General features: G+C 40.5%; 1 protein-coding gene across 1 annotated transcript; it reads right to left on the bottom strand.

Moving 5' to 3' along the window:
• Positions 1–2634: 2634 nt before the first annotated feature.
• nuak1b (NUAK family, SNF1-like kinase, 1b) lies at positions 2635–21237 on the bottom strand. The gene is made up of 7 exons (XM_039769958.1): positions 20796–21237; positions 20019–20139; positions 19022–19173; positions 18878–18943; positions 18562–18681; positions 18051–18183; positions 2635–5171 (listed from the first exon to the last, which is right to left on the bottom strand). The coding sequence occupies exons 1-7, from the start codon at positions 21096–21098 to the stop codon at positions 4087–4089; spliced, it is 1980 nt and encodes a 659-aa protein (XP_039625892.1). The 5' UTR covers positions 21099–21237; the 3' UTR covers positions 2635–4086.
• Positions 21238–21517: the final 280 nt, after the last annotated feature.

The following is a 21517-nucleotide window of genomic DNA, read 5'->3' as shown; positions in this document are numbered from 1 at the left end:
TATTTTTTAATAATATGTGAAAAGCTTAAAGAACTTATTTGAAAAAATGCATGAACATTTTATGAACCAAACTGAATAAAAATATTTGCAAAAGTGAGCCTAGTGAATAGTGCTGTTTCTGGATATGCTTTTGGATATGCTTTCTTGACTTATTTTTTACATGGATTTTCTGTTAATTTTCCAATTTTAAACTTTAGTCCCAAAACATGTTTTGCCAACTTTAATTTGGACCACAGCAAATATGTGCATCTCGGTGTGCCCTCTATGGCCTGGTAGCCCATCTAACTTTAGTGCCATCTCTGGTTTATTATGAAGCAGATTAAGAAAATAAAAATGGATGAGAATGTGTTGTGAATTCCTTTGATTCCAGTTATTATGTCATTTATCCTCGTTGGAGATCACTATCACAATACACTAATGAGTCTCTAGATTCTCTTTAAGAATTCTCAGGCTAGCAGGAAAATATGAAACCCTCCTATACTTGGTGTGACCAGTCTGCACTCATCAGCCATTCTAACTTAAGGAAGCTTCCTGTTGCTTACCTCCTCTCTTTCATGCTTGCAGGAGCAACAAATTGTTGCTATCTGTACCCACAATTCTGTCCTTCAGGATGATTTTACAACCAAAAGTGACAAAAAGCAGAAATGGTAGACTGACTAATAAATTTTTAAATTTACTCCAAGAAGCTATTATAACTATCTAATTATATTCATCATGCCCTGAACTGTAAACAAGACGCTAAGGTACAATACTTAGTGATTTAAAAGCCTGTTTATGTCAACATGGGCACTGCTTGAGAGAACTGCCCACCTACTAGGAAATCACTCAAAAGCAACCTGAGGAGCCTTATTTAAAAAAGACAAAGATGTGAGCAGCAGTATCTGCATACATCAGAGATGACATCCCCAAGATTCTGTTTTAGTTTATTATTTTGTTCATGAAAATTACCAACAGGTCTGGAAACCTAACCTCAACCTACAACATATTGGACCCTATATACTATCATCTCCAATCTATATTAATTAGATAATCAAAGATCCAAACACAAAGGCATTTTATGCGGAATTTATTTCCCTGAACAAGTAAGAGATTCAACTGTCAAATAAAATGCCAAATTAGGAGGTATGCGACATGCAGACTCAAAAATGAGCAAGTAAACAGGTTTGTAAAAATGTTTATTTTGGCCTAAAAATATTTCCCTGTTTCCATGTTGCAAGTTTAAATTTAAAACAGTAAATCAGAAATTGTAATAAGAAACATATTTCAAGGAAACAATTGAAAGGAAAAAAAAAAAAAAAAAAAAAAATGCATTTCGCTCTTATGCATTGTATATAACATTTCAACGTCCACCATGTGTGTTTCACATTCAAACATGTTGCACCTTAACAGGCACATTTTAACCAATGTTAACTGGCTAATGACACTTAAATATTTCACTTTTAAATCTAAATACAACTGATAATTTTAAATGTATCTATCCCTGCTTTGTTTGGATGGGTTGCATTTTTGGTTTAACATTCCATTTTATGACAGAATACTCAATTATTTTAATAATTACTTCACACATACTTTCCAGTGATTTCATTCATATGCCTGATTCATTGATTCTGTCTGCCTTCACTCTTTCAGCTTATTTCAACACAATGTTAAGGAACAATTTGATTAATATATTGCCATAGTCCTCCATACTCCAAATTATTATTTCAACTAACTAAATAGTTCTATAAAAGGTAAGTGAGACACACTAAACAAGTTAAGCAACTATGTTCATGAATTCCTAATGCTTCACTTACATACTCAGTTTATAGGATCCCTTTTGGTCTGAGTTATATGGCTTTACTATGAAACCCAAATAGAAAACCTGCCATTTCTCCAGCCTGCATTCTTACAGATTCCCTTATGAGAAAAGGGCATGAATCTTGTTCACCAGAATTCCTCAACATTACATTAGCTCCAAAATTATGGAGCTTTCTGAGCTTTCTGAGCAATACATATACACCCAAACAAGTAAGATACCATGTTTATGAAATGATATGACCTTAACAACACTAGAATTACCAACACCTACAAAAAAACTCATAAACCCGGCCTGTGTTCCAAATAACGATACATTTTTTTAGCCTATACAGCTCTAGGTAGTGCCTCACTCCCTGATAAACAAGGCTTGAGCTGGGAGAGCAGTTTTTGCCATTTCTGTGGCGGTGGGAGGATGGGATAGCGGACTGCTTGCTGCTTGGGATTACTGACACATTTACAAGACAAAAGATGCTGATGGAGAGGTGCAAACAAATTTAAGGTGGGCCGGGTTTACAAGTTTTTTCGCAGGCTTTGGTAATTCTAATGTTAATACCAACAAATTGACCCCAATCCTTTGCCTATGCTGATAATCTAACCAGACAATGTTCTTGCCAGAAATCAAGTTTTTATACATGAGCAAGGATTCCTTTGCATCCAACTCTTATACCTTCACTCCAAACTCATTGTGCCGCTTAATCCAGCAGAGTCCCAAAAGGTGAGCAACTAGAACCAAAATAAAATATGTTCCATTTCAGAACCCTAAATAAAACATGCTCACGTGAATTTTAAATAATATCTGAAAGCCAAAATTCTGCAGATATGCAATCTTTGTACTTGTTTTTTTTACAGTCCCAGTTCTAAGGTAAAACACTTAAATACTGAAAAAAATAAAATAAGATAACAAGCAGATCTCTGCCTTAACATTTTTAAAGTGGATATCAGTGCGAGCAGATATTCTTTATCTGATCTGTAAACATACCCCTGTATGAGGAAGGGACTGGGCCTGGTCTGGTTAAAGGCTGTCAGGTGTGGAGGGAACCTGGCTACTTTGGTACCAGACAATAAAACTAAACACAGCAATTGCCACTGGCCACACCATCACAATAAGAAGCCTTATTAATTCCAGACCTGCTTTTGGTGCAGCTGAAATACAACTTGAACTCAAACACTGTCTGCAGAGCAGGGGGTGCTGCCTGAAAGGAATCCCCACAAATTAGCAAACACACAAACCACAGAGGCTTTAAGAAAAATAAATAAAACTTATTTCATGCAATAAAAAGGCACCAAAATACAAGCAGCAATTGCCTCACAAGTCAAGCTTTACAAAACAGAAAGTAAATAATAATATTAAATAACATATTATGGTTTTATACAACAGCATCCAGTCAAGTTTCATCTTAGTCTACTTAAACAGTCCAGAGCGCCATGCTTGGCTTTCCAGTTTGGCAGAAAGCAACTCAGCCCATTTGTTCATTTTTTTTCTCTAGACTACACCAATAGTCCAAGGCAGCTTTGAGGAGACAATGTTCTGGTCACAATCTCCACCCCTTCAGTTGAGACATTTTTGTCAAAGGGAAGGTACATACCTTGGGTACAGCAGTACTGCACCACCACCTTTATATCTGTTAGTCTAGACAGGGTTTGGACTTGGCCATTAGGTAGCATTCCAGCTTACAGAAAAGCTGAGGCACAATATCCTTGACAGCAAAGTGGACTCTAAATGTAATGAACCTGTGAGTTTGAAATCAATTAAGATATTACTACTATTTTACATCACCTTAACCCTCCTGGTCAATGTCTATTCCCAGGATACTTCCTTTCATTTCTGACTTTGCTCCAGGACACTCCTCAGTTATTCCAGTTATATGCCTGTAATTTTCAGAGTCATAGTATATTAGTCTATCTTCTGTACTCATTCTGTCCAAATCTATTTCTGTATACCAATGTCACTCTTCACTATACCCCTTTGCTTTTTCAAACAATGCATACCAAATTCTCAGTCATTACAAATATCCCCTTCTCCTCATCAATAATCTTCCTACTACTTCCTATTCTTCCCTAGCACATCTCACTCCTCTCCCCTCATTCAACTTTCAGTCCTTCCCCAGCTACTTTCCAAACAGAACATAAAAGATTCCCAATTGCCTCGCTTTCATGCTCCAGTACTGCAAAGCTACAATTCTAGCAATTCTATTGTCTGCCACTGATAAATGTTTTGTGTCCTCCAGTGCACTTCATGCTAAGCCAATTCCCAGTGAAGCACTGGTCGTCATTCTTGACCCTCAGGCACTAGGTGAGGCTACTGCTTATTTCTAGTGCTTGTTGGTAAACCTGTGTCATATCTTCCATGTCAGCCAGTAGGGAGAAACTGCCACTGTCTTTACCTGAGCTGCAGCTCTTATGGTAGAAGTGGACCCCATCAACAGGTGGCTGGACTTTAAGTCTTCCAAACTCTCCAAGATGCAAAAGATTCTCAGCAGACACACAACTACGGATCTTTGAGACACCCACAACAGCTGTAGAGCCAGCACACTCTGGCCAATCTAGTAGCTCAAATGATTCATTAGACAAGTTACTATCATCGCTGACCACACTGGAGGGTCTACTCTGGCTACGATAGAGGCCTGAAGCACTAGTGCAGTCAGAACAGTTCACTCCAGTCGCTGGCATAGCAGGCAGTGTGCTGCTGGTGGAGTATTTACCATTGCGTTTAAGAATACCCTTCCTGCCAAAGCTCTTTTTGACACTGGATATTTTCCGAGGACTCTGTCCTCCAACTCCAAACTGGTCACAAGACTCGCTGTGCTCAGGGGATGAGTAATAACCTGACTCTCTTTGTGGGGTCTTCTTCAGAATCCCCTTTTTAGGTAGACTTGTGTTTGCTTCAGCTGCCATCTTAGAAGGGGACACAAAGTTTGCTTTGTCCGGATCAAGGTTATCTGTAAGGCCTGCTTCCTGTGGTAGGGTGTTGACTGGTATGGCACCAACGCTGTGAGAGCGCTGCTCCCTTGGTATATGACTTTTCAGGATGCCTTTGGGCCTTTTCAGACCAGGTTTGTCTTCATCTCCTAAACAATGCACCACATCATTCTCTTTTTTGGACTTCCGGACAGAGCGCTGACAAGGTGTTGTATTCTCTACTCTGTAGGGTACCTTTGCATTCTTGGACTCACCCTCTGGTTGCATACCAGAAGATCGATGCTGCCAGTCAATAAATCTTGCTAGCAGTGGGGAGCCTGCCTCATGCAGAGCATCACAGTCGCATACGCTGCTCTTGTAGCCCCAGTTGACCCACCAATGGTTGGCAATGTCTTCAATAGTTGCACGCCGATCAGGGTTCACCATTAGCATCCAGCGGATCAGGCCACGGGCATCTACAAACAGGCAAAAATAAAGCTTCAAGGATACCTATACAACAGTTTCAAAATGCTAAGGTACAAAGATTTATGAGGACTTTTAGGTGGACAATTATCTTCTATTTACTAAAACTGTGCTAATTACAATGTTGGGAAAAAAAATATCAAACAGGAGTTATAAGTGCATCTCAAATTAGAATATAATTGAAAAGATAATTTCAGTAATTTAATTCAAAAAGTGAAACTCGTATTATAGTGATTAATTACACATAGAGTGATATACTTTTAATTTTGCCGATTATAGCCTACAGGTAATGAAAACTCAAAATTTAGTATCTCAGAAAATTAAAATATTACTTAAGACCAATAAAAATATATATATTTTTAATACAGAAATGCTGGCCTACTGAAAAGTATGTCCATGTAGGCAATACCTGGTTGGGGCTCCTTTTCCATGAATTACTGCATCAATGCGGCAAGGCATGGAGACGACAAGCCTTTGGGACTGCTGAGGTGTTATGGAAGGTGAGGTGCAATGCTTGTCTGCATTGTTGGGTCTGGTGTCCCTCATCTTCCTCTTGACAATACCCCATAAATTCTCTATGAGGTTTGGCGTCAGGCGACTTTGCTGGCCATTCAAGCACAGTGATACCATGGTCATTAAACCAAGTATTGACACTTTTGGCAGTATAAGCAGGTGCCAGGTCCTGCTGGAAAATGAAATCAGCATTGCCATAAAGCTTCTCAGCAGAGGGAAGAATGAAGTGCTCTAAAATTTCCTTGTAGATGGCTGTGCTGACTTTGGACTTGATAAAAACACACTGGACGAGCACCAGCATCATCACTGACTGTGGAAACTTCACACTGGACCTCAAGCAACTTAGATTCTGTGCCTCTCAACTATTCCTCCAGACTCTGGTACCTTGATTTCCAAATGAAATGCAAAATTTTCTTTCATCTAAAAAAGAGGACTTTGGACCACTGAGCAACAGTCCAGTCTGGATTCTCCTTAGCCCAGGTAAGACGCTTCTGACATTGTGTCTCTGGTTCAGGAGTGGCTTGACACAAGAAATGCGACAGTTGTAGCCCATGTCCGAGATCCATCTGTGTGTGGTGGCTCCTGAAGCACTGACTCCAACCGCAATCCTTGTGAATCTCTCCGAAATTCTTGAATGGGCTGTTCTTCAAAATCCTCTCAAGGTTGCGGTTATCCCTGATGCTTGTGCACCTTTTCCTGTCGCATTTTTTCCTTCCACTCAACTTTCCATTAATATGCTTATATACAGCACTGTGTGAAAAGCCAGCTTCTTTAACAATGACCTTTTGTGGCTTACCTTCCTTGTGGAGGGTGTCAAGGACCACTTAAAGGCTCAGGACACCATTGCAGGTGTTTTGGGTTAATTAGCTGAGTGGAGTGTGATACCAGGAGCCTACAATATTGAACTTTTTCATGATATTCTAATTTTCTGAGCTATTGAATTTTGGGTTTTCATTAGCTATAACCCATAATCAGCAAAATGAAAAGAAATAAATGCTTGAAATATATCACTCTGTGTGTAATTAATCTATAGGAGTTTCACTTTCTGAACTGAATTACTGAAATAAATTAACTTTTTGATGATACTCTAATTTATTGAGATGCACCAGTATACAAGGGAGAAATCAAAAAAATTAAGGCTAATTTAAAAATTACACAGTAACCACAACTGATAGAAGCTGATGCAATACAACATGTTTACAATGACTTATGGGTAATTCAAACAAGCACAGTGCAGTACTCTGCCATTAGTCTAGTTGAAGTCAAGATCAAATAAACATGGACATTACGCTGTGGGATTGCACCATTGTTGAATAATCCCCCATAGTAAGATTTCTTTCGGCAGAGGGAGTAAAACCTGCTGAAATTTAACAGTGGATGTTGGCTTAGTACAGAAGTAAAAACAGCATGACTCAATGAAAAGTTTTTGAATGGGTAGAAAAGTTTAAAGCGAGAAGAACAAGCAGGAAGAACAAATCATCCAAAGAAGAGCAACTAGGCTGATTCCAGGACTAAAAGGAGATGAATCATGAAGAAAGATTAAAAGAGCTGAGCTTTTCCAGTTTAAGCAAAAGAAGAATAAGAGGTGTAATGATTGAAGTGTTTAAAATTATGAAGGGAATTAGTACAGTGGATCGAGACTTATTTTAAAATGAGAACACAGGGACACAGTTGAAAACTTTTAAGGGTAAATTTCACACAAACATTAAGAAGTTTATCCTTACATAGACACTTAGAATAAGCTATCAAGTAGTGGGGTAAACAATAAAACTTTAGGGACTTTCAAAACAAAACTCTATACTAATAAAAGACAAAGCCCTCACTGACTCACTCACTCACTCACTCATTTACTCATCACTAATTCTCCAACTTCCTGTGTAGGTAGAAGGCTGAAATTTGGCAGGCGCATTCCTTACAGCTTACTTACAAAAGTTGCGCAGGTTTCATTTCAAAATTCTACGCGAAATGGTCATAACTGGAACTGATTTTTTCGTCCATATACTATAATAGACTTCTGCTCGATGCCCGTGGGAGGCGGAGTTAAGCCTCCCACGTAATTTAGTGCCTGCCCATATAAGGCCGTCCGTCAGCGGCAATCCAATAGAAACACTGCCACTAAATATTCACGGGTGAAGGACTGTGCTTATGCAGAGGAAGATGAGATGGTCAGGGTGGTGTTTGGTACAAACTCGGCGAAACTGCAAGAGAAACTTTTAAGTGCCGGGTCTTAGCTAACCTTAAATACAGCCGTGGACATTGCACGAGATGGCACCAACACAGCTGGGAACCTTCAATGCATGTACGCCGAGCGGCTCATGTGAAATGACGCAGTGCACAGACAAAAAGCAACAGTTCCAAAGAGTGCTGAACAAAAACCAAATTACACAATTGAGAAGGCAGCAAAAAAATATGAAGCGTGTGATACATACAAGCATATTCATAAGTGCAGCTACTGCGGAAACAAAGCACACGATGGAAAAAGTCAATGTCCCGCTAAAGGAAGACAGTGTAAAAAAAAAACCCGTGCATGCAGTGTGTCACGTCTCAGATAAAGAGGAAGACAAGCTGTTTATTGGTGCAGTAAGAAACGAATCGATGAATGAAACCTGTTACCTTTACAACGATTGACAAACACGGAATGTAACTTGAACACAACACATCCTACAAATATGAACCTGACTATAAGAAATAATGATAATCAAATCCTTGATGACAGCAACACTCACAAAACAATTACTGTATATTGACAATCATGTTCCTTTTTCTTTTTCATAACTTCTTTATGCCTCTAGCGCCGACGTCCGATTCCCGAAAGGGGGTGCAATGAGTATGTACGCGTGCTTCCCGATTCATTTTACCCTCGCATCCCTTTGGTTTGAGACATATGAAAAAATATGCGGTTAATGCAGAAAGACAGATCACCAAGTGAAGCTTTATGAATAATGGATACTTTATTCGCCATCAATGATCGTTTTGGTAAAGCCATACTCAGTGTATTCATTAGATGAACGGTAAAAAAGTAAGAGCGAGGGGAGGGTGACTTATTGAGGCACGCAGGCGAAACCACAATAGCACGCGGGCTCGATGCGTGCCGGTGCACGTCAACTCGATCTAAATTGCGATCACATTCAAAAAATATATCTTTTCAAGTTCTATTTAGTCGACACAAATATCTTTGGTTGGAATGTAAGGCGAATTTACTCTTTACATTTGTATGGTGAAGAAACATTTATGCAATGATGCCCACATTTAACTTACATTCCTACCAAAGATATTTCTGTCGACTAAATAAAAATTACTTCTATTTAAAATTTAAATAGAACTTGAACAGATACGATAGTTCATAATATCCACGCAGACTTGCACGTAAGAGCGGGAGTCATCCGTTTTAACAAACAGCGTATTGCACTGATACAAAATAGCCTGCCCATTTAATTATTTAGGAATGGATAAATAAAGATTTTGTACAAATAATGTTTTTCATTTTTCTTCCTTGATGGATTCTGGCACCCTCAGCAACAGTTGGTCGCACCCCAAAGAGTGTGAGTGTATATATATATATATATATATATATATATATATATATATATATATATATATATATATATATATATATATATATATATATATATATATATATATATATATATATATGACAGCAACACTCATCACTCACAACAGTGACAAAACAATTACATTGACAATCATGTTACGTTATTTTCAAAATGTTTCCTTTTCTTTTTCATTACTTCTTCAACACACTACTTCTCCGTTGTGAAGCGCGGGTATTTTGCTAGTATAATACAGTGGTGTGAAAAACTATTTGCCCCCTTCCTGATTTCTTAGTCTTTTGCATGTTTGTCACACAAAATGTTTCTGATCATCAAACACATTTAACCATTAGTCAAATATAACTGAATATAATTGAACTCAGGTGTGATACACAACAGTTAGGTTATTTTTTTTAACAAGGGGGCAATTACTTTTTCACACAAGGCCATGTAGGTTTGGATTTTTTCTCCCTAATAAATAAAAACCATCATTTAAAAACTGCATTTTGTGTTTACTTGTGTTATATTTGACTAATGCTTAAATGTATTTGATGATCACAGCGGAGAAGTAGTGTGTAATGAAAAAGAAAAGGAAACATTTTGAAAATAACGTAACATGATTGTCAATGTAATTGTTTTGTCACTGTTGTGAGTGATGAGTGTTGCTGTCATATATATATATATATATATATATATATATATATATATATATCTGTGCACTGCGTCATTTCACGTGAGCCGCTCGGCGTACATGCATCGAAGGTTCCCAGCTGTGCTGGTGCCATCTCGTGCGATGTTCATGGCTGTATTTAATGTTAGCTAAGACCCGGCACTTAAAAGTTTCTCTTGCAGTTTCGCCGAGTTTGTGCCAAACACCACCCTGACCATCTCATCTTCCTCTGCATAAGCACAGTCCTTCACCCGTGAATATTTAGCGGCAGTGTTTCAATTGGATTGCTGCTGACGGACGGCCTTATATGGGCAGGCACTAAATTACGCCTCCCACGGGCATCGAGCAGAAGTCTATTATAGTATATGGACGAAAAAATAGGTTCCAGTTATGACCGTTACGCGTAGAAATTCGAAATGAAACCTGCCTAACTTTTGTAAGTAAGCTGAAAGGAATGAGCCTGCCAAATTTCAGTCTTCTACCTACACGGGAAGTTGGAGAATTAGTGATGAGTCAGTGAGTCAGTCAGTGAGTGAGTAAGTGAGTAAGTCAGCGAGTGAGTCAGTGAGGGCTTTGCCTTTATTAGTATAGATACACACAAATTTCTCATGTACCCTCAGTTCTGTTTTGAGCTCCAGTCTGTGAAGACCTTTTTGCTATTTTTCTGCAAATTCATTTTAATAAATGTGGTTGATGCCTAAACCTTTAACTTGTTCAGTGTGTTCTTTGTACAATGGCATAGCTGTCAGGATTGTTCTGAACATGTCTGAAAAACAGGATCTAAACACAGTACTGATGAACTACTGACTTGTCTACCTTTGCGAAACACAAACCTGGCTTGCGGACTCCTTCCCAGCAAGACCGGGAATGGGCTCCTTCCCAGATACTGTTCCCGCTGCAAGAAAACTATTACACGAAACCTTTTTTTTTTTTTTTTTGAAAGGACTGCTGCCTGAAATCACTGGGAGCGAATGGCCAAATATCTTGGCCCTGTTTCTGATAGGTGAGGAGCAGCACATCTACCATGACCTTGGACCGGAGAAGCCTCCACAATATGACATGCTCAAGGCTGAGATACTTAAGCGCTATAGGACATCGGCAGATCAGCAGGCAAAGCGATGTTTGTGTCGGTTTTTATCTATCCAGGTCAGAAAATTTCCAGTTCCATTGTCTCAAAACACCACTCACATCTACAGTTATTCATAGCTTCAAATAAAATCTAACAGTATCAGATCCCTTCGGGGGGTTTGGGTGGGTGTGCAGTAGTATGTATCGTGATCGTGACTGAGAGAATAAAAGTGAAAAAAAAAAACACTAACTTTTACAAGTACTATAAATTTACAGACGCAAAACAAATGTATGTGTTAATTGTATAAATAACAATAAGAGCAGCTCACTACTCAAAACGGTAAATATACGAGGCAGTCAGGATCGAACAGACGGACTCTTGATTACAAGTCAGCAACTCTTACTGCTGCACCACGGAAACTGTTGTATCATCCTTGTGCCTACAAGATTCACATATTATGTAGTTTATCTCAACATTTTGTCATTTATTACTAAAATATGAAAAACGTTTCTATTTAAACAATGCATTTACACAGATTATTGTAGAAAAAGAACACACATGAAATGCATGTGTTCCAAATAATGATCTATTATTTCCCTATACAACTCTAGGTACCCGAATCCCAGAAAATCAAGGCTGGAACTGTCAGATCTAAACACTAGTGTGGAGACTTGCTCGCATACTTTAGCTACAGATGGAAGTCCCACTTTATTTATGGTGCCAAGCAGAGTTGTGTTGCAGTGTAGCAGTTTCAGCGAAAGTGAAGTGAAGAAGTTGTCTGTTGTTACACTTCTGCCTTTGTACAGAAACAGCTCCAAAAGCTTTATGACCACTGTCTCAAAAACTCTCTCCAGTGGGACGACTGGGATTGTTTCTTAAGTAAGGAGTGGCATTGCACATGCACTTTGTCTCCAAGTTTGCCACAATCCAAAACTTGGTTGAGATGTACTGTATGTCAAGAAAGGACAACAGACTTTCTTTGGAAACAGTTGCTCATCAACAGAAACGTGCTGCCCTGGATTGTAACTCAAAACAGTTCTCAACAAAACGTTGCCAGATGACAAGATCACAGCAAATCTGTCGTTTCACATGTTCTGCATGGGTGTCCTTGTTGTCAAAGTGCAAATGCTGCATGATAGTCCGATAGCTGTCATGGGGCATCATATCTTTGATTGCCAGTACAACAAATAATTCTGACAAGGCATCAACCACAGCACCAACAGTGGTCATTGCGGCTGTTGTAAAAAGAATGTACAAAAAACAAAAAAAGGGAGAGGCAAGTTCACTGTACCACATCTATATTTGAAAACTAACAGTTAAATTTACACCAGTTTTTCCAGACTCAAATGAAATGCATGTTTTTATTATACAACAGTAATAATAATAGCAGCTCACTACTCAAAAGGGGGTAGACTCCGGGCTCAAGCTCACAACTTCTTGATTAGGAGGCAGCAGTTCTTACCTCTGCACCAGCTGAGCATACGTGTCAGTTTGGTGTAGACTGATATTTGGACTTGGGTTTTTACTCAATAACAGCACCATGCACATTGAATGATTTTTTTTTTTTCCTCTGGGTATAGTGCACTCAATAAAAGTGCACTTGTTTTGTTATACCTTTTGTGAAAATGTTTATTTGACATTTGGACTTCTGTCTTCACATATTATACACTTCACATTTGCATTTTGTCATTATTACAGTATGATGAAAAATTTTTGTTTTAGTTATGCGTTCAACACTTCTTGCCTCACATTTTATGTCATCCTACATTTACCCAGAAAGTTGCAGGCACGCAACACACATAAAATGTATATATTCCAAATAATAATATATTATTCAACATATACAATTTCAGACGTCACTGCCAGATAACCTTCTGTGTCCGATTTCAGCTGCTTCGGTGTTGGGATGAGTGACCAGGCTGCCTGCTGCCACAGTGCCGATCGACGCATTTGCAAACAAAGATGCTGATGAGGAGGTGTGAAGGAATTTAAGATGGCTCAGGATTGTGACTTTTTACATAGGCTTCAGGGATTCTAGTGTTAATGAAAGTCTGAAACAAATGCCATGCAACACGGTCAGAATGAACGGAAGAAACTGGGACCAGTTACCCTCCCTTGTCAGTTTTGCTTATCGTCCCACAAGACTCAAAGGGGTTTTTCCTTTTGAATTATTATACAGACATTAGCCCCAGGGTCTACTGGACATCCTAAAAGAAGGGTGGGAGGAAAAGACCCTTCCATCTACGAACATTTTGGAGTATGTAGCACAATTATGTGATTTGCAAAGATTCTGTCCATTTTAAAAGAGAATATGGAAAAGGCTCAATCAGCGCAGACCCAGTGTTATAACCACAGAACGTTACTATGGGAATTTAGGCCTGGCAACCATGTCATGGTATTAGTCCCTACCTCTCATTCTAAATTACTGGCACATTGGCAAGGCCTGTATGAAGTTAAGGAGTAGAAAGACATTGTCGATTATTTGGTTAAACAACCAAATCAAATCAACCGAGTGGGTGTATCACGTCAACCAACTGAAACCATGGAGGGAAAGAGATGTTGCCCTTCTTCCTGCTCAGCTCCATTCACTACTCGCACATAAACCATCACTTAACTTTGGTCCTGATTTGGCCCCTGGTAAGAAGCAGGAGCTGGAATCAGCTATCGGACCTCACTGATCGGAAACAACATTATTACTGAACCTGGGGGTGATAGTTAGGGAATGCCCCTATCACCTTTTGGAAGCGAAAAAATCAGAAGTGGAACTTGAGATCAAGAGGATGTTGGACCTGGATGTAATAGAGGAAAGCCATAGTCCCTGTTCCAGACCAATACTCTTGGTCCCTAAGCCCGACAGGAGTTGGAGGATTTGCAACGACTTCCGCCGGCTTAATCAAGTATTCCAATTTGACGCCTATCCCATGCTTCGGGTGGATGACCTCCTGGAGAAGCTGGGCGGGTTGACTTGACCACTCTCGACATGACGTTACTGGCAAATTCCTTTAACAAAATCTGCAAAGGCTAAGACCGCGTTTAGTACCCCAAGTGGACACTGGCTCTTCCATTCGGTTTGCACGGAGCCCCAGCCACTTTCCAGCATCTGGTGGATAAAGTTGTATGGCCCCACACTACCTACAGTGCAGCCTACGTGGATGACGCTTTCATCTATTCTGGCACATGGAAGAAACACATAGATCAGGTTCAAGCTGTACTTCATATACTCGGACAAGACGGTCTTCAGATTAATCCCAAGAAACTGGATTCACCAAAGCCAGATACTTAGGATACCTGGTGCTCAGGGGTACAGTGCGGCACCAGTGTTCTATTGTGGAAGTCATCTTAAGTTGGCCCTGTCCAACAAACAAGAGGCAGGTCCAAGCCTTTCTTTGGTTAGCGGGGTACTACCGCCGGTTCATGCCCCACTTCTCAAACAGAGAGGTGTGCTTGATAAACTTAACAAAGAAGTGGGCTCCTAATATGTTGGCATGGGATGAGAATGCCGCTGACTCTGCATTTCGTGAACTAAAGCAGGCCCTAACCTCAGCACCTGTATTCAAAACTCCTAATTTCTCTCTATCCTTTATTCTCCAGGCCAATGCTTTGGACAAAGATCTTGGTGCCGTGCTGAGCCAAAGTGTCGCTGATGTCAAACACCCCATGATGTTCCTGACCCAGAAACTGTTGTGACAGGGAAACCAGGTATGTGGCAGTGGAAAAAAAAAGCCTTGACTATTTAAATGGGCCGTTACACAACTCAAGTGTTACATCCTGGGACGCAAGTTCACCCTTGTTACCGACCACGCTGCTCTGCAATGGATGGTGGTTCATAGGAAGACGAACCCGTGTGTCACACGGTGGTTTTAAGACCTGCAGCCTTATTGGTTTTCACTTGTTTATCACCGAGGTTCTCTCCAATCCAATGCTAATGCTCTCTCAGGTTCACAACCTCTCGGTTTGGTTCAGGCCACCTACACTTCTCAAAAAAATTAAAGGATCACTTTGAAAACACAACAGATCTCAATGGGGAAAAAAAATCACGCTGAATATCAATAGTGATATGGACTGGGTAATGTGTTAGGAATGAAAGGATGCCACATCATTTGATTGAAATAAAAATTATCAACCTACAGAGGGCTGAATTCAAAGACACCCCGAAAATCAAAGTGAAAAAATGATGCAGCAGTCTAGTCCATTTTGCCAAAATTTTATTGCAGCAACTCAAAACTGTACTCAGTAGATTGTATGGCTCCCACTTACTTGTATGCATGTCTGACAATGTTGGGGCATTCTCCTAATGAGACGACAGATGGTGTCCTGGGGGATCTCATCCTAGATCTGGACCAGGGCATCACTGAGCTCCTGGACTGTCTGAGGTGCAACCTGGTGTCGTCGAATGGACTGAAACAAAGCCCCAGGGGTGTTCTATTGTATTTAGGTCAGGCGAGAGTGGGAGCCAGTCAATGGTATCAATTCCTACCTCCAGCAGGAACTGCCAGGATACTCTCGCCACATGAGGCCGGGCATTGTTGTGCACCAGGAGGAACCCAGGACCCACTGCACCAGCAAAGGGTCTGACATTGGGTCCAAGGATTTCATCCCGATACCTAATGCCAGTCAAGGTTCCATTGTCTAGCCTATAGAGGTCTGTGCATCCCTCTATGGATATGCCTCCTCAGACCATCACTGACCCACAACCAAACCGGTCAGGCTGAACAACATTACAGGCAGCATAACGTTCTCCACAGCTTCTTCAGACCCTTTCATGACTGTCACGTATACTCAGGGTGAATCTGCTCTCATATGTGAAAAGCACAGGTCACAGGACTAAAGTCTTCACACATTATACACTTCATGTCATTCAAGTAGACCCCCGCAAAGTCGCGGTTCAGGGTTTGCAAACTCAGTCATTCGCGGATTTTTCCTTAGAATCCAACTATTAATTGTTAGCAGGAAGCACAAGTATCCTCCGCAATTTTTTATGCCTTTTTTTGTGGCAATACAGTGTTGTAGAGAGAACAGGAAGCAACTGCTGAGGGAAACGCGGTTTGGGATGGTGAAAGTAGCCAATCCGAGAGCGTTAATAATTTCTCCTTGCTGCTGATTGAGTGTAGCCCTGTGACGAGTCTCCAGCGGAGTGTCTTCATGTTTCTAATTTTGTTATAGTTTTCACTTTGGTATTCTTAAAAACGCACTAGATGTCGCCGAAATGCCCTGCACCTTCTAAGGCTTCTGGCTTTGAGCCTAAATGCCAGAAGCAGTTTAAAACACTCCAGGAGAAGGATGAACTACTGTATTTGCTCCGGGAACTAAAAAGTTATGCTGCAGTAGCGTACCACTATAGAATTAATGAAAGCACTGTACTCTACATAAAGAAGAACGAGGCAGTGATCCGGAGTACTGTATCTGTAAGTTTCTGTGAGTGCCAAAAAGGTTACAACTATAAGGAATAAAAATTTCGTCAGGATGGAATCTGCTTTGGCATTGTGGATCACCGACTGCAGGAATAAAAACATCCCCTTGGACAGTATCATCCGTGAGAAAGCATAGAAATTGTACCAGCAGTTTGCTACAGGAGACAATGTAGAAGGTACCAAAGAACCACAACCAGGACCATCAACAGCACTGGAGCATGAAGATTTTCAAGCCAGTAAGGGATGGTTTGATCGTTTTCAGAAGCGATTTACAAGGGATGATTGAAGCATGGGATCCCTATATGGTTCGGGCTCTCACAGTTAATAATGGGATTGATGCTGCCATTCAGACATATAAAACTCTCCTCGCCACCATGAAGAAACAATGACAGCAACTTCCCATCACAATGTTTCTGAAACCTATAAAATAAAGCCAGCACGAAACTGTACCAGAAGACCACCTGTCCAAAGATACGACTCCTCCTGAAGAAGAGGCACCACCCGAGGAGTTTTAAATCCTCTGCATCGTAATGCACAGCTACTTCATCATCAATATCATTCATCATTGGTGAATACCCATACATTTTACTGTATTTTAATTAAATGAAATTATGTATTTACTCTGCTTATAACAAAGAAAATGACAGTGCATACCAAAGAAAACGCACTTGAATGAATTACAGTACGTACAGCGGTAACATCGGTGTTTTACATTCTAGTACCACGGGAGACATAGCAACAGGTTTACCTTTACATTCTGTTTTAAGGTAATGTATCAAGGTAATTTTTTAGGTAATATATTAATGTAGCAAGCTGAGTTTGCAACAAAATTGAAGTGCTTTGGGGGCATACTTTATTTAGGGTTTAAACTATAAAAATAGGCATTTAAAAGGCATTTTTTAACCATATCCAAAAGTTGTGGTTTTTCACAATTCGCGGGAGCTCCAGAAACGCAATCCCCGAGAATTCTGGGGGTGTACTGTATTAGTATAACAAGGAAAAGGTTTCTGCTTAAGGTATGTGTTCAGCATTTCACTTATCCAGATCTTTGTAGGCACGGAACACACATGAAATACATGTATTTAAAATAACAATATACTGTATTGTTTACCCTATACAACTCCAGGAACCTCACATGCAGATAAGGAGCCTTGGCTTGAGCGGGGAGAACTTTTGGCTCGAGCTGAGCTCCATCAAGGCAGGAGATGGGACAGCAGGCTGCTTGCTAATTGTGCTGATCGATGCATTTACAAAACAAAAGATGCTGACAAAGAGGTGCAAAGGGATTTAAGGTGGGCCGGGATTACAAGGTTTTTTTTTTGTAGGCTTCACGGATTCTAGTGCTAAGGGCATAATTGGGTGTAATTTGCTAGCGAAACTAAAACTGGAGAACAAATATGGAAAAGAGAGCAAAAACAATTCTAAAAAGGACTACTCAGAGAAGTGTACACTATTTGCAGAATGCACTGAGTGCACTTATATTTTTTATATTCTTTTTTGTCCAGTATATAAAAATTAAAAACAATAATTCATATTTTGTGTTCATTTTATTTATCTAAATAGCTAATCTTATATTAAACTCTACAGCCACCAGTCAATTAAGTTTACCAGTTTCTACACTGCTGCAAAAGACTGACAAGAGCTGGAAAAGGACATACCTGAAGACTGTGTTGGCTCCCGATACTCGCCACTGCTGATTTGCGAGATGAGATTCTTGTGATCACCACCAATAAAGGGCATTGCCCCATACACCAGGGTATACAGTAGAACTCCCAGGGCCCAGCTATCAACCTGTTGGAAGAAACAATCAAAAACACAATTACTTCTTGACCTAACTAATAGGCGTAGCTCAAACAATGGCATTTGTGATCAGAGATGGGCCTGAAAGTTATGGAATAGTCATTCCCTAGACATAAACATCCCGTAAGAGATGTACACTTACTAATGACCACTTGATATATTGTCTACTAGGAGTGACCAATGAACATATTTTAGACAACAGAGAAATTTAAAGAACCCATATATTTTTCCATTTCCCAGATATCTAAAAGGCAGTAGGAGGAAGATACCAGGGTTGCATGCCTAAAAGAAACCTGCAGCAAGAATTTAAATGCCACCATCTGCTTCAGGAAAACACTGAATCCTACACTGTTCACCTGAATCACATACCTCCGGGCCATGGTAAGGCCTGCCATTAACAATTTCTGGAGAAGCATAAAGCGGACTTCCACAAAACGTCTGCAGGAGGCGGTCCTTGTGGTAGAGGTTTGAGAGGCCAAAATCTGCAAGCTGCAGAGGGGTAAAAAAAAAAAAAAGAATGGAAAGAGATGAAAAATGGAAGCAAGGTCAGGGAGAGAGGATGAGAAAAAGACATGAATGCCTTATAGCCAAGCAGGGCAGCAAAATACTGAAGAAAAAAGGTGGAATACTAAAGATCAAAAGCTTCACCTCTTACTCCATACCCCAACCCCCTTCAATACAATACCTTGATGTTGCAGTTTTCATCCAGCAGAATATTTTCCAGTTTTAAGTCTCTGTGCACCACACCATTCTGGAATGAAAACCCATGAGTAATGAGGCAGGGATCATCTATAATTTTAATGCACTGCAATGATTTGAATTATGTTACCTTGTGGCAGTAATGGACAGCAGACACAATTTGCCGGAAGAAATGACGGGTTTCTCTCTCAGTAAGTCGCCTCCGCTCACTGATATAATCGTACAGCTCTCCCTTGCTGGCATACTCCATCACAATGACAATTTTGTCCTTGTTTTCAAACACTGGTTTGGGGGTGGGGGGATACATAAATTAGTAATTCATCCTCATCCATGCAGAAAAACCTTTCACAGCCATTGCCGAATAATCCACAGCACGATAGTGTTGGCAGCAATGGAACTGTAGTAGGGATTAAGGTAGAGAAAGATGAATAACCAGAGTATCTAATAATTTTTACACCACTTAAAGTTGTTGAAAAATAACAGTAAATGAATATGTCAGGTTGACAAAAGATCTTGCAATGGCCACTTAAAAGACTCCCGTGTAAAGGATCATACTTTTGAAAACTGCCTTTATCTGAATGGGTACTCTCTACTGAGAGGCAACTGCCTTCGGTCTGTTAGATTATCTGTATATAGCCCCTTACCCGTAACTCAAGCAGTTCACTTCCGCAAGTCCAAACTGGTTACCATTTGCTCTGCTGTAAACATTACAGGTTGCAATTACAGCTATTGGCAAGGTTGCTCTGCCAGAGGCACATTCCTGCCAAAGCGCCAGTGTGGTTATAGGAGCCAAGTGCCACGAGTCAGATGCTGTTTGTTTTCCAATAAAGGAACTTAAAAGTATTTATTTGGTCAAGAAAGCAACTCCTAAGGTATAAGGACTCAGCAACCTAAGATGATTCTGACATTTAAGAAAGGCAATAGCAGGAAGGATAGAGAAATTAAGAAAACGAGTTATACTTGACTTTCAATAATGTTACATCATTTCAGCTCTGCCTCACATTATGCCTAAGTGTCCCAAAGAAAGTTACTATCTACAAGTTTTTTTTCACCAAACTGTTAAAAAAGCATTATGCAGTTGGCACCTGTGACACAAAGGTCAAAAGAAAGACACTCATGAGTCTCACCCTCATAGATGCTGATGATGTGAGGATGTTGCAGGGATGACATAATCTCAATCTCACGGCGAATATGTACCATGTCCTGTTCATCTTTGATTTTTTCTTTGCGAATGGACTTGATGGCTACCTGAAAATCAGATGACATGTGCACTTAACCCAGGCCACTCAAGCCTCTTTCCCCTGCTCAAGTTATAACCGGGGACAATCATATGATCAACGCTTACATTGCTGACACTTCGGTAAATATTTGCAATTGTTAAACTAACCGACAGGTGCCATCCTAAAAACACTAGTGTGATAAACTTAGACACAATACATAAGAATACAAATGTCTTCAACAATACCATGAAACCCTCACGTGCTGGAAGAAAAGCACATTTGGAAAGTCATCCATGAGTTATGTACGCAGTAGTACACAGAAAGCAAATAAAAACCACAATAAACAACATAACAAAGAACAGTGCCTGAGGCAACTAAAACTTAAAGGTAATTAAAGAACTGCTAATCGGGAACAGCAAATTGTAGGCAGATGATTCCACACACAAATGCACGTCTGCCCAGGCTTATCGGTCTCTTGACCAGCACTGTGCGTCGGTCACTATTTTATTCGAAACGCATAACTCAAACTGTAAAAGGTCTGTAGTTTCTAAGAAAGTACATTCTGTAAGTTTCTGTTAGCATTACTTCTAGACGCACTTATCCATATTCCAAATTTTGACTGGCCATTACCACATATTAGACACTCACTCACTCGTGCCATACAGCCCCCCCTCAAACACTCACCACCCGGCCGGAGAAACGCTCCATCGCTCTCTTCACTTTTCCGTAGGTGCCCGTTCCCAGCGTCTCCAGTAGCTCGTAACGATGCTTCAAGTTGTGCTTGTGTTGGTGTTTCCTCACCTTCCCGCTATCTGCAGCGTGCAGCAGCGGCGAGAGGCGCTCGCTTTGTACCGGAGCTAAAGTCGCATCCATGTCTGCCCTGTCGCTCCACTCACACTCTTCTCGCAACGCTACACGTTTTTTCCTTTCTCCTCTAGTCAGGCAGATGCATGGTACAATCCTGACCGTTGTATGGCTACAAGACATACATGTTTGCAGCAAGGAATACGCTGCTTAAGCACACAAAGTCGAAATGCATCGAAAACGTTCATTATCGTTTCATCAGCTTTCTCTCTTTCCTTCTTACTGCTCGACACTTTACGGGAGGTTTTCGCGAGACTTGCGCAAGCGCAAAACTTGCAAGGGGCGAGGCTTCTGGGCCCTTCAACTCACGCCCATGAAAGGCGGAGCAAAGCTATAATATAGCAAAGGGGGAGAGAAACATACACACACACAGACACACACACACAGACAGTCTCATGCGCTCATGGGCGTGGATCGTGCTGTTATCTTCATTGATCTCAATGAACCGAACGGTAATTCCACACGTGCTCAGGAATCCTCAATTGGGCGTCATGGGAATAGGCAGCACCGAGCTGTGACTGGAGTGGAGGAGGAAGGAAGTG

This window comes from Polypterus senegalus, chromosome 11 (assembly GCF_016835505.1).
Source record: "Polypterus senegalus isolate Bchr_013 chromosome 11, ASM1683550v1, whole genome shotgun sequence".
NCBI classification, from domain to species: Eukaryota; Metazoa; Chordata; class Cladistia; order Polypteriformes; family Polypteridae; genus Polypterus; species Polypterus senegalus.
Note: the sequence above shows the minus strand (reverse complement) of the source record. Positions and strands in the feature narration are given on the sequence as shown.